This window comes from Micromys minutus (assembly GCF_963924665.1).
Source record: "Micromys minutus genome assembly, chromosome: 13".
In the NCBI taxonomy this organism is placed as follows: domain Eukaryota; kingdom Metazoa; phylum Chordata; class Mammalia; order Rodentia; family Muridae; genus Micromys; species Micromys minutus.
In genome coordinates, this window is record NC_137982.1 from 39,318,718 (window position 1) to 39,331,562 (window position 12,845).

At 36.8% G+C, this 12,845-nt stretch overlaps 1 protein-coding gene across 10 annotated transcripts in view; it reads left to right on the plus strand.

Annotated features, from left to right (window-relative positions):
• Window positions 1-12,845, plus strand: part of LOC308429113 (sodium channel protein type 2 subunit alpha) — a gene marked incomplete at both ends in the record, with an annotated part of 84,498 nt that overhangs the window by 31,325 nt on the left and 40,328 nt on the right. For 9 of the 10 annotated variants that reach the window (XM_080927802.1, XM_080927804.1, XM_080927807.1 and 6 more), the window contains 4 exons: window positions 3,809-3,938; window positions 8,253-8,491; window positions 10,112-10,285; window positions 12,170-12,526. In XM_080927802.1, coding sequence (XP_080783928.1) covers window positions 3,809-3,938; window positions 8,253-8,491; window positions 10,112-10,285; window positions 12,170-12,526 — 900 coding nt within the window. The remainder of the gene's footprint in view (window positions 1-3,808; window positions 3,939-8,252; window positions 8,492-10,111; window positions 10,286-12,169; window positions 12,527-12,845) is intronic. The other variant, XM_080927806.1, reaches the window with a different exon arrangement.

Here is a 12,845-nt window from a genome sequence, read left to right on the forward strand (position 1 = left end):
CCCATGTAATCATGGTCCACATAGTTTTCAATCACTTCTTAGAGGAACATCTTGCTTTGTAATATGGCAAGAACTGCTGCTCATCACTGATCTCCTATGGCCTCTTCTCAGCCTTTCTTCCCAGGAAAGCTTCCAAGTATCATGGAAAACAGTAAGCCACAGAAGCAGTAGAACTTTGTTGTGAAGCAGACAAGAAGAGTGATAGGGAAATGTCACATCTCCTTAGAAAAATGAATATAGCCAGTTTTGTACAACACATTTCCCAGAACACTGTAGGGTTACTTCATTGAACACTTACAACTACCCATTATAATAGTTACTAATTTATGCCCATTTTTCGGAGGGGTCATAGAGGCCTGTGCATTCTGAAACTAAGATCTGACCCTAGATATCCTATCCACAAGCCCTACTACTTTCTGTTCCTAGTAAAATACAATATTCTATTGAATTTTCTTACATAGTAAGAACAGAGGAGGAAGAAAATACTTTCATTTAAACCAGTGGGTTTTCTTTTCTTTTTTTCTTTTTGTCTGAGACAGTGTTTCTCTGTGTACCCCTGGTTGTCCTGGAACTCACTCTGTAGACCAGGCTGACCTGGAATTTACCGAGATCTGTCTGCCTCAGCCTCCAGGGGACAGCAGTGCACCATCACTGCCTGGCTAGGCTTTCCTCTTTGTATTTTTCTTTCTTTTGTTCTTTGTTTCTTTGTTTCTTTCTTCTTTCTTTAATTAAAAAAATCTAAAACACGGTTTAATTAAAATACCAGAGGCAAACGAAATAAACAAATAAATCAAATGCCTTAGAATGACCTTAACCTAGTGTCTTAATTAGGGTTTTAATGCTGTGAGCAGACACCATGACCAAAGCAACGCTTATAAAGAACAAAATTTAATTGGGGCTGGCTTACAGTTTTAGAGATTCAGTCCAGTATCATCAAGATGGGAACACGGCAGCATCCAGGCAGGCATGGTGGAGGAGGCGCTGAGAGTTCTACATCTTCATGTGAAGGCCGCTAGCAGATACTTGCTTACAGGCAGCTAGGATGAGGATCTTAAAATCCACACCCACAGTGGTACACCTACTCCAACAGAGCCACACCTTCTATTCCTGCCACTTCCTTGGCGGAGCATAGACAAACCATCAGACCTAGGATATGAATGAGCATGTTGATGAAGTGTAACACTAACAAAGGAAGCTGAGGAAGACACCAGAAGCAGAGAGTTCCCATGCACGCATTGCAAGTGCTGCTCCACTGAGCCAACTTCCATCCAAGTTTCAATAGATTTGTGAAGTGCTGAAATGTTAGTTTTGATGAGTAAATCAAGAAATAACAGTGTTTCTTAAGCCATGCTTCAAACTCGCTGGTGATTCTCAGAAATGGTAAATCCAAAGTGTCTGGCTGTACCCAGAACTCCTCAGGGTGAAGCTTTTCAGAGGGGCCTGAAAAACTTTTTCTTATGAAACAATCTACAAGGTTCTTGACTACAGAAGTAGGCCCAATCACAGATATTGTTACCCTTGGGATAAAACTCTCAATTTCATTGCACAAACATAACAGCAAATTCATATAACAGAACTGCCATGGCATTAATCAGAGTCATCATACATTTACCCTATCGGGAAATGTAGAATGAATCACAAAGGTCTATTGGACATAGTTTGACTCCAAGCCTGTTGTAACCAGATAGGCTGTGAATTCCCTTACCTACATCCCTTCAGCCATGAAGTCAATGATTTGGGGAACGACTTTGTCCCGTAGATAAAGCTGGAGGGATACACCCAGTTAGCAATGGGGAAGTGTGAACAGAAGTATTGTGCCATGTTTGGGACATGCAGCAAGCAAATGGCATGTCCCAAACAAAGCACACTATTTCGTGCTCTTTAAACATACATTCCATTGAGACAATTAAACTTCAGAAGAATTAGCCAAGTAATATTATTAGAGATTTTGGAATCTGTCATTAAAACTTCTATAGATGTGGAGGTTTTTGGTGTGGTTTTGCCTATAATGAAGAGACTGAATAACATTTTTGTGGCCTCTACTTTTTTTTTCTTAAAAGACTCATCTTTCAGGAGATGAATATTCCCTTTCCATGATCCCATCTTTACTTTAATTGTTTTATTTTCAGTTATGGAGTCTCTCTTTTTCTCCTTGCTTCAACTACTCCTTCACCTTGTAGTTAATCTGAGCTGACAGCATGGCTCTTTATCTCCATTCATGATAATATTAGTTGAGTAGAAATCTGTTTGAAATACACAGTTATGCAAGTGAGTAAACAGAGCAGAAATGTTCCTTGCTCACATTCCTGTGATGGCTGGAAATGGTCCTTGCTCACATCCCTGTGATGGCTGGAAATGGTCCTTGCTCACATCCCTGTGATGGCTGGAAATGGTCCTTACTCACATCACTGTGATGGCTGGAAATGGTCCTTGCTCACATCCCTGTGATGGCTGGAAATGGTCCTTGCTCACATCCCTGTGATGCCTGGATTCACACACAACACTTAAGTAGTTATTTAGCCAACAGCAGTGACACTGGCTGAGCTAAAAGTTACTTCTCATCACTGACTCACTCAGATCTGCCTTTGAAATGCTGAAGATTATTTCTTTTTCCTGTGATACCACGTTTGATGTCTTGAAGTAGGATCATGTTTCTACCTGGCTCCAAACCTGAAGAGTTTTTTAGAGCAGAAAAGAACAGAGCCATCTTTGTGATTGCTAACATTCAAACACTCCAATTGGCATGCCCTAAGAGTTGTGATGTTTTAGGTAGCTCATCTGTGAATAGATTTGTTTCATAAATATAAGGCAAAAAGATAGGTTAGTTACATTTTTAAAAAATAAGAATATTGGAAAATTATATCTGTCTCCCAAAATATAATTTACATATAGGGTTTATATTTTGGGGAAACTAATATGGAAGTATAAGATAAAATGATAGATTAGCTAAGATTTGGTTTTTTTTAAATATGGATATGGCAAATGATATGTCTACAAAAATATAAGAATAAAAAATATTTTACATCCAGTGCTCACATTTTAATGAAACTATTATGGGCACATCAGATAATGTCTTTTCACACCTGTCTATAAAAGTCTAAAAACTGAATCTAGTAGTACATCAGAAACTATGGATTTCAGTTTGTAGCTGGAGTTTGAAATGAGTGAGATGTACCAAGTTTATACAGTTGATATTAATTTGGGGCCTTCCAAGCCAAATCTCTAGCATGGAGAAAGCTGGCATCACAGAAGACTGAGGGGTTCATGGACTTTCATAAATAGTCTTAATATGGTAACTCTAGGAACATCACAAGAAGCTATTGTGGTCTGGATATGAAATATACACATGGGCTCATATGTCTCAATTGATGATCTCTAGCTGATGGCACTGTCTGGGAAGGTTGTGGAATCTCAATGGGTATAGACGAGAAGAGGGTGCTGGGTCACTGAGGGTAGGATTTAAGGCTGTATAACCTGGTCCCACTTTCTGTTCACTGCCTGCTTCCAGCATGCAGAGGCCAGATGAGTGTGAGAAGTCTGCCCCTCCCCCTGTCACTATGCCTACCCTTTCTGCTGCCATGTTTCCCTTTTCATGTAGGCTGTACCAGTTTGAAACTTCTCAGAGTCGAAAAAGAGTTTCTCTCTCTTATGCTGCTTTTGTTTGGTTTTTAACCACTACAATAAGAAAGCAAGACACTGCTTATGTCTGAGGAATCATGTAGAACTTTTAGTTAAGTAGCATCTACTGCTGGGTTTGTTACAGTCCAGAATGGTGATTATCTTGTTTTCTGGGATTATGGTATTTCAGGGCACAACTACTGAAACTGAAATCAGGAAGAGGAGATCTAGTTCCTACCATGTTTCTATGGACTTGTTGGAAGACCCTACAAGGCAAAGAGCCATGAGTATGGCCAGCATTTTGACAAACACTATGGAAGGTAAGTCAAAAGTTTCCCACCATTGCTTTTTTGACAGTAGGTTGTTAACAATGTGACGACCCTCACCTAAGTTTCCAAGACAATACTTCTCAACCCAGCACCACATCATCGCTTCTGTTAAAAGGTAAAGCAAAATCAGTGTAGCACATGAACTTGACTCTCTTGTGTAGGTGGTTGAACGAGCTTCTAGAAAACTTCTACAAGTTCAAGGTACATTTGGAATACAACTTCCAAACCTTACATTCAAAACTCTTTAAGCTTTATGGTGTTATTTGTAACAGTGAGCTCATTTATGCTTATCACGATGGTGCTAACACATTGACAAGTTACACAATATAAGATTTCATAACGCAGTTATAAAATCTATTGACTCAACCAAAATTATAAATAAAAGTGTGAATTAAGGTACCATGCCTCACCGAAGCTGTGTTCAAAGTTTTACAGTTGTACCTTTGTTCTTCTCTTCTTTATCCTCTTTCTCTCTGTGTCTCTCTGTGTCTGACTCTCTTTATCGCTGATGAAATATCATAACAGGTCAGCTTTTACTTTGAACCTTATTACTGAGTAGCTAACATAGTATTTACAAGACTGGATTTCCATACTACCAAAATAAAAGTCCGGAGAAGAGCTTGGTCTGTGATCATTTCCAGACACTGTCACAATTTCAATGTACTCATTTATGATTTGAATTTCTTTTTTTTTTTTTCAGCAAAAATGTGGACTGTAGTATTTAGGCATAAAGTTGTTTAAGGGTTAACTAAGAGGACACATGTAAAGCGCCCCTGTTCTTTGCATGCTGAAGACTGTCAACTGATGGTCCAGTTATTATTCATTCTATTATTGCTACTTTTATAAACTCATGTGGCTTTCTTTCCCTTTTTATATTAAGTGAAATCAACAGCAGCTGTCAACTTCAATGTGTGAAAAATGTATTTATGTAAAATGTATTCACTTATAATCCCCTTCTCTGTTGCCCATCTCTTCCTTATTTTTCCTTCCTTTCATGTAAGATGTATTTTATCTCTTTATCTTTTACAAGTCTCCCAGCTTCCCATTTGCACACATGTAAAAGTATGTTTGAACATGTAAGTTAAAATAGAACGCAAAAAGGGGGGGGAGCATAAGGTTGAAAGAATATGGGTGTGTGCATGACTTTATTTTCTTAAACTCCTTTCAAATTTTAATAGATATATACGCTGTTTCTTATTCATATCTCCAATACCCTCCTTCCCTTCCCTGGCCCTCTGCCTAGTATATATGTCTCTCCTTCCAATAATAGTTTCTTCAAAGACTGGGTAGATTCTTAGAGAGGGTATTTTTAATTTCAATGCAGAAATCTCATGATCTTAGTATCAAAAGCATGAAAGTCACAACCAGGAAAAAACTACCATAATAGATGTCTGTCATCATGGACAAGACGTTGATATGAGACCCAGTTTTCTTAGAGTCCTGAACTTTTCACTTACTTCAATGGAATATTAAACTCGAGTCCCTTCTTCCCCAACCTTGCCTGCTTAGCTCACACTCCTTCTCCCCCCCAGCTGCCAGTAGCTTGCTCCTCCCTATCCCTCCAGGTAAAACTCTTGGAAAGCCTCTGGTCTTCTGCTCCTTGCCATAGCAAAACCACTGAGAGGAAGGGGCCAGTGGTTCTGCTTCCGATGTCAGCAGCATGGCTGCTCCTCAAAGCAGGAAGTAGAGAAGGAGCCAGGGTAAGTCTAAACTGACAGTCACGCCTTGCACTTCTAGTAGTGTTAAGTTCAACATAATGTAAGGAATAACAGAAGGGGAAAAAAAATCAGACCATAACAAATTGGACTTGTCGACAATTTGACATCCAGTGGTTATTTTAAAAGCACACACAACTTCTTCCATGGAAAAACATTTCCTAGTGTAGGTTAGGTTGAAATCCATGTATATATTACTTAGTTACATCTGAACAATTTGAATGTGGCAATGGCCAGAAATAGTAGGTAGCAATGTTCTGCACATAACGTGAATAGTAGAGCTTACTTTGATATGGACATGCTTGTTCACGTAAGCAATGGGCTGTTTCTTTGTTGTTATTATCTGTTTCTTTAAATGTAGTTTCTTCCAAAATTTAGTTCACCTTCCTTTTCATAAACCAGGCTTGTTCGTGCGGCTGGCAACTTTTGCTTTACTTCTTTTCAACTACAGCCAACTCTTCATTTTCCAGAGTAATACACAGGTCCTGCTTAGTGACGAGCAAAAAATACTTTAAAATGCAGAGTCGTATAGAGTTGTTTTGTGGATGCACTTTGTTTGGTGTGTGTGTTGGGGTATAAGATAAAATTCTGAAGGAATTAAGATGTGAACTTAGCTGCTGCTGACTCTAAGGTGGAAAATCTCCCTCAGGAATGATGGAGACGTGGCTGTAGTTCCCTCTTGGGTGCTTCGCTTGTTCTAAAGTGGAAGAACCTCCTATGCAAGATTAATAATTGAGTGATTTTATTATAGAACTAAACGCAACTTTGCTCCAACTTTTCCTAGTGTCAAGACCATCAGCACCTGCTGAATTTTCCCCTTGAATGTCTCTCTGAGTTCTCTCTTTTTTATGTTCTGTGCTATGCTATTTGCTTTTCTTTTTCTACTATAACACTGCTTGTATAAATTAAAAATGAAATTTATTCTGATATAACATAGAAATTTTGCAGCTTCTCTTCTATTATTTGTTGCAAATTATATATAATTTTTTATTTCCTCTGTTTGATAGTATTGAAGGTATCTATAAAGTAATAATGCATATATAAAATAAATAATTAAAATGGTTAATTTATTTATGGGACTTTTTGTCTGACTCAACTAAAACATTTCTTTATTGTTTACCAAACTACAAATTATAAGAAATGGAAACAAAATGTTCACTTAAAGAATTTCCTTATCCAAGGGGAAATTTGAAGTGTCTAGCTTTAACAGAATTCCACTGAATCAGTAAGGAATAAACTCATTAAAGGAAATGGCTGACCTCATTGCATAGACACTTAGCAAATGTTTATTAGCAAAACAAACATCTGGCAGCATTCTTCTCCATTCTCTATGCTGCCTCCTCCCTTATAAATGTTACTTCACTGGAAGCTCCATCAGTAGTGGAGGAAAGGCCTAGTTGCTACAAATAATGCTAAGTGACTGGCCAGAGGTCACATGCCTTGGAGTGAACAACGAAAGCTTCCCTCTGTTGAGTGCTAAGAAGAGCTGATCACATGTTTGGCAGAGCAAGTCATTTTCTGCAATGGTACTGGCTGAATCCACCAAACTTGGTATCCTTTCCCACTGAAGACTCTGCTAAGTGATCATCTTCCCAAAGAATGATGGAAACGATAATTTTGTACTTCATAGTTTCTCAGAGAACGTTAACAGTGTTTACTAAACAGGCCTCATCAAGAAGGTCTTTGAGTTGTTTAATTTTAGAGCAAAAGTTCAGAGAGCCTTGTAGCCAGTTGTCAGATAAGTTTAATTCTACATTCCCATTTAGCTTAAGTCCTTCTCTAAAGCATTGCATGTTCTCTTAGCATCTTTAACATAAAAAATTTCATTTCATGTATTTGATACAATAGTTGCAGATTTCAATGCATTAAAATAAATGGACCCAATGGAGATACACGAATTCTCTAAATGTTCTGTTTTAAATCTTGTGTTTTATTAATAATGCTTGGATATATTTTTGTAAAGTGTTAGTATACTAACAATGAGAACCTCACTTTATTCTGTTAATTATTTTCTATTTAAAATTTTTCTGGTTAAATTGGTGTATAGGAAGAACATGAAAATTTTTGAATTTAATATGCAACCCCATGTAACTCAGATTTATTATTAATGTGAGTATTTTTAAACACAGAGAAGTGATTTTTTTAAAATGTTCCTCCATTAGAATTCCTCCAATGACATCTAATCCAAGACACCAAGTGTCCCCATGAGTCACCAAGGCTGTGATGATGTCTCTGGAGGAGTCTTTGCTATCACACACCACCCCTTGTTCTATGCGGAATATAGATGAAGCTGTATGAAATGAAAGCTCTGCCATTTTGTTTCTTGTACACCTTGTAGACAATTGTAAAAGATCAGTTGTGCAGAAAGAGTCTTAGAAACCATGTTTATCTGAGAAACACTGGAGAACATTAGGCTTTCCAGGTCTACTCTCCGTGAGCCTACACACTGATAATTTTTTATTCTCACATTTTCAACTGATTATCTTTTCAATGTACCTTTAGACTGTTTATTAAAAAATTGATACAATTTAAACCAAAGACTGATTAATAGTAAAAAGTGGCTATATTTATTTATTTTTTTTCTCCCCAGAACTTGAAGAATCTAGACAGAAATGCCCACCCTGCTGGTATAAATTTGCTAATATGTGCCTGATTTGGGACTGTTGTAAGCCATGGCTAAAGGTAAAACACGTTGTCAACCTGGTGGTGATGGACCCGTTTGTTGACCTGGCTATCACCATCTGCATTGTGTTAAATACCCTTTTCATGGCCATGGAGCACTACCCCATGACAGAGCAATTCAGCAGTGTGCTGTCTGTTGGGAACTTGGTAAGACCCCTTGATGATTCATCTTCCTACAGATTGCTTTTATTAATTTTATGTGTCACTGTCAAACAAGTGATCAACTAATTGACTGTGTTCACCCAAGATACCAATTTTTTGCATCTGTTTTCAACAATAAAAATAGGTTACTACTTAAACTTAGTACAAAGGATTCAGAGGTTTTATGTATAATTTGATTTAGAAATGAATCTAAATTGCTTTTGTATTATAATGATATCTACAGTCAGGCATAATGACCCATACCGGTAATCTCAGCAGTTTAGAGACAAAGGCAGGAAGATCACAAATTCTAGGCCATCTGTGCTACATAGGGAGATCCTACCTCTAACAAACAAAGAAAGACACAAAAGCAAAATTTGGGCCATCCAGATGGCTCAGCAAGAAAGGGAACTTTCTACAAGCCTAATAACCTAAATTGAATACTTGACCCCAAAAGGTGGAAGAGAACCTACTTCTGTAAGTTATCCATTGACTTTCATATACGTATTATTTTATACATGTGCTCCCTCAAACACACAAGATGAATAAATAAGTGAAAAGATAATTTAAAAACAAGATTCTGCTAGGAATTGTGGGAAAAATATGTGTGTGTAACATATATACATATATATATTCATACATATTATATTTATACATATATAATATGAAATGCTAATTAAGTTCTCATGAGTCTTATACTTTTTAGGCTTGAATTGAACACTATACACACACAGACACACGTGTGTGTGTGTGTGTGTGTGTAGCTTTATTTATGATAGATCTCAACTGAGTCAAATGATAAAGTATATACAATAAGCACATTTTTATCAAGTCCTACATTAAATATCATATACACCCCATCCCTTTCTTCCCCTCGTCCTCTGACTTTCTTAATGGACACCATGTTGATTTAACAATTCACTTCAGAAAAAAGAAATTGTAGGACAGGAAATGTGGAACAGGAAACGTTCCTGAAGAAACCTTGTTCAATGTTTTCTGCCCTACTGGGTACATACATTTTTGTAGCCTGTGGAAAGGAAATTTTACACAGAAACAACCTGTTTGACTTATAATTATGCCTTGTCTTAGTCTGGAATTGGTCTCCTGTGGTTTACTGATATGTCTTCAAAAAATGATTATCAAAGTCTTTTGTAGTAAAGCTAAGCTTTTGATTGGTTTAATAGGTATTCAGCTACTATGGTTAGTGGAGATTAATATAATAAACCTATGTTTATTATAGTATGTGTGAAGCCTCCTTAGCTACAGTTTCTTCTGCAGAGCCATGAAAAGAGACCAAACAATTATACTTGGAAACTAAAGTCTGAGCTTCTGGGCAGGCACTTGGTGAAGTTTTAGAGGACAAGAGAGATGGAGCATGACAGAGCACAGTGTGTCCAGTGCAATGTTTTTCTAGTAAAATCAGGGTGTTCATTTCATTCTCTGAATGATAAACCCTAAGTATTATGAACAATTATATATTGTGTTGAATATAAAAAATGCAAGGACATCCATTTATTGAATACAAACTAACCTTTAAAGTCCAGAATATATGTTTGATCTACTGTTTGTTACATTACTTCTTTTTGAGAGCTGGCATTCCTGTAATCAGCTACATTGCTCATATAGGTCTTCACTGGGATCTTCACAGCAGAAATGTTTCTCAAGATAATAGCTATGGATCCATATTATTACTTCCAAGAAGGCTGGAATATCTTTGATGGCTTTATCGTGAGCCTTAGTTTGATGGAACTCGGCTTGGCAAATGTAGAAGGATTGTCAGTTCTCCGATCATTCCGGCTGGTAACTAATTAACAGAATCCATATTTACTTTTCTACTTAATTAGTCTTCATTATGTCCTAATGACAGACTTGACATATTTCACAAATATAGTATCATTTGTAAAATATGAAGACATCGGGTTTTTTTCTCAAAGATGTAAATTTTTTATGATAATTTTGAGAAATGTATTCTTTTATTTCAATGAACAGCCAATGATGGCATTCTCTCTCCCTCCCTCTCTCTCTCTCTCTCTCTCTCTCTCTCTCTCTCTCTCTCTCTTTCTCTCTCTCTCTCTCTCTCTCTCTCTCTCTCTCTATATATATATATATATATATATATATATATATAATGGCAGGATTAGTGGAGAAAGATAAAAGGAAATCACTCATCAATCCAAATTGCAATCACCATGTTCAACACAGTTATCTAATTGTGTAACCATGGATCCATTAGGACCTTGGATTACCTACTTTATCCCCTGAGAAGCTAATACTTGGAATAGGATATATGGTGGAGGAGAATTAAAAGGCAGCACACTCCTTAAATATTTTTCCTTTACCCAGATCAGGGAGCTATTAAACCTTCCCTGTCAGAAGCTCTTCCTATAGTGCATTGTAATAACATTAAGCTATCTTTCATTTGATCTCAACATTTCAAACTATTGATATCTTGTTAAAATTAGAAGACTAGCTATGATTTAATACATCTCTATTAAGTTTTATTATATGTGCTATAATATAGTATGTTTTATTATATGTGCTCTACCTTTGGCTGGGTTTTATCTTCAAATAACACAGGTTGTGTATCATTACCAAAGAAAGGGTCATATAAGTGATTTATAGTGCAGCTAATTAATCCCAAGACTTTGACTTAATGTCTCTTTGAGACTTTCTTTATGAATTTCAAAGTACAAATTTAACTTAAGATCCTTAGAACTGTATAGTAATTCTCCTAGGTCTTCAGTAAGAGTTATTGATCTAATTCGAAGTATGCAAGAATTACAGAAAGCAATTATAAGTAGATATACTACAGGTTATATAGGCAATAACTCCTTAAGAACAATGTTTAGCAAACCATTGTGATAAATGCTACAGTGTAGGGAACTAGGGACCACAGAATCATTACCTAATCTTGCATAATGTACCAGGCATTTTTTCATAAATTATTTCTTAGAATGAATTAAGCAACCTGGTGCTTCCACTCTTCTGAGTCACTTAAGTGTCACTAAATAATGTACTGCTGTCTGGGTGTTATTTACTTAAGCATCAGAAATAAATGCTGTTGCTATTTAACTGAGAGTGGTGGTTCAGAAACCTCTGCAAACCAATGCCACCAGTTTGTCATGTAGAGTGGTACATTGATATGCACACTCTGTAATGACTTCATTCTTAAGTTACTGAAGACATCAAGGTTGAAAAAAATACACCCTTTAGCTTAATCCTCCTTCTAAAGTAAATCCTAAAGCACTCTCTAAAGATACACTAGATGGAGACTGTGTAAACTCTCCAAGAAATGAGTTCACCTTTCTCTTTTAACTTATGTATGCAGTGTGTGCCCTACATCATGATCTTCAACCACCCTGAAAATCATATTCACTATGGGCTCTTAAATAATATATTTACCGCTTTGAAAATGAGTCTCTGTGTATTAACCTATAGCCCTTCAAATATCTTAGTTTAAAAAAAAAAAGATAACAAAAAACAATTCCAAAAGCTTATATAGAGGTGTGTGTGTGTGTGTGTGTGTGTGTGTGTGTGTGTGTGTATACATACAATATTTGCTACTCTTGTTAGATAATTCTTTGGGATATGAATAATTCATTTTTCTATAGTTGAGACAGGTTTTGTTCTGGTGATGTTTCTACAGTGCAAAGCATTAACAATATTGTTACATTATTTTTCCAGCTGCGAGTCTTCAAGTTGGCAAAATCCTGGCCCACACTGAACATGCTCATTAAGATCATCGGCAACTCGGTGGGTGCACTGGGCAACCTGACCCTGGTGTTGGCCATCATCGTCTTCATTTTTGCCGTGGTCGGCATGCAGCTGTTCGGAAAGAGCTACAAGGAATGTGTCTGCAAGATTTCCAATGATTGTGAGCTCCCACGTTGGCACATGCATGACTTCTTCCACTCCTTCCTGATCGTGTTCCGTGTGCTGTGTGGGGAGTGGATAGAGACCATGTGGGACTGCATGGAGGTTGCAGGCCAGACCATGTGTCTTACAGTCTTCATGATGGTCATGGTGATTGGGAACCTTGTTGTAAGTAGTAACACTTCTCTCCTTTCAGTCACAGATAATATGGTTTTAACAATGTTTGACTAAAGAATAGTTTATGTTTTAGGAAGAGTTATTTTTTATAGAGTTCATTTTCAGCTGTCTATGACATAAGATTTCAAGAGCCACAGGTAATTTGGACTTCTGTAATATGCTCACCCTCCAAATGTCTCTTGAGCCAAACTTGTTCTAAATAATGGATATATCTATCAAAATAATACAGTGGTACTATACAGATGCATATAAGCATGATATGTTAATAAAAATTAAAATAAAACAAAATAAATTCTAACATTGGACATTA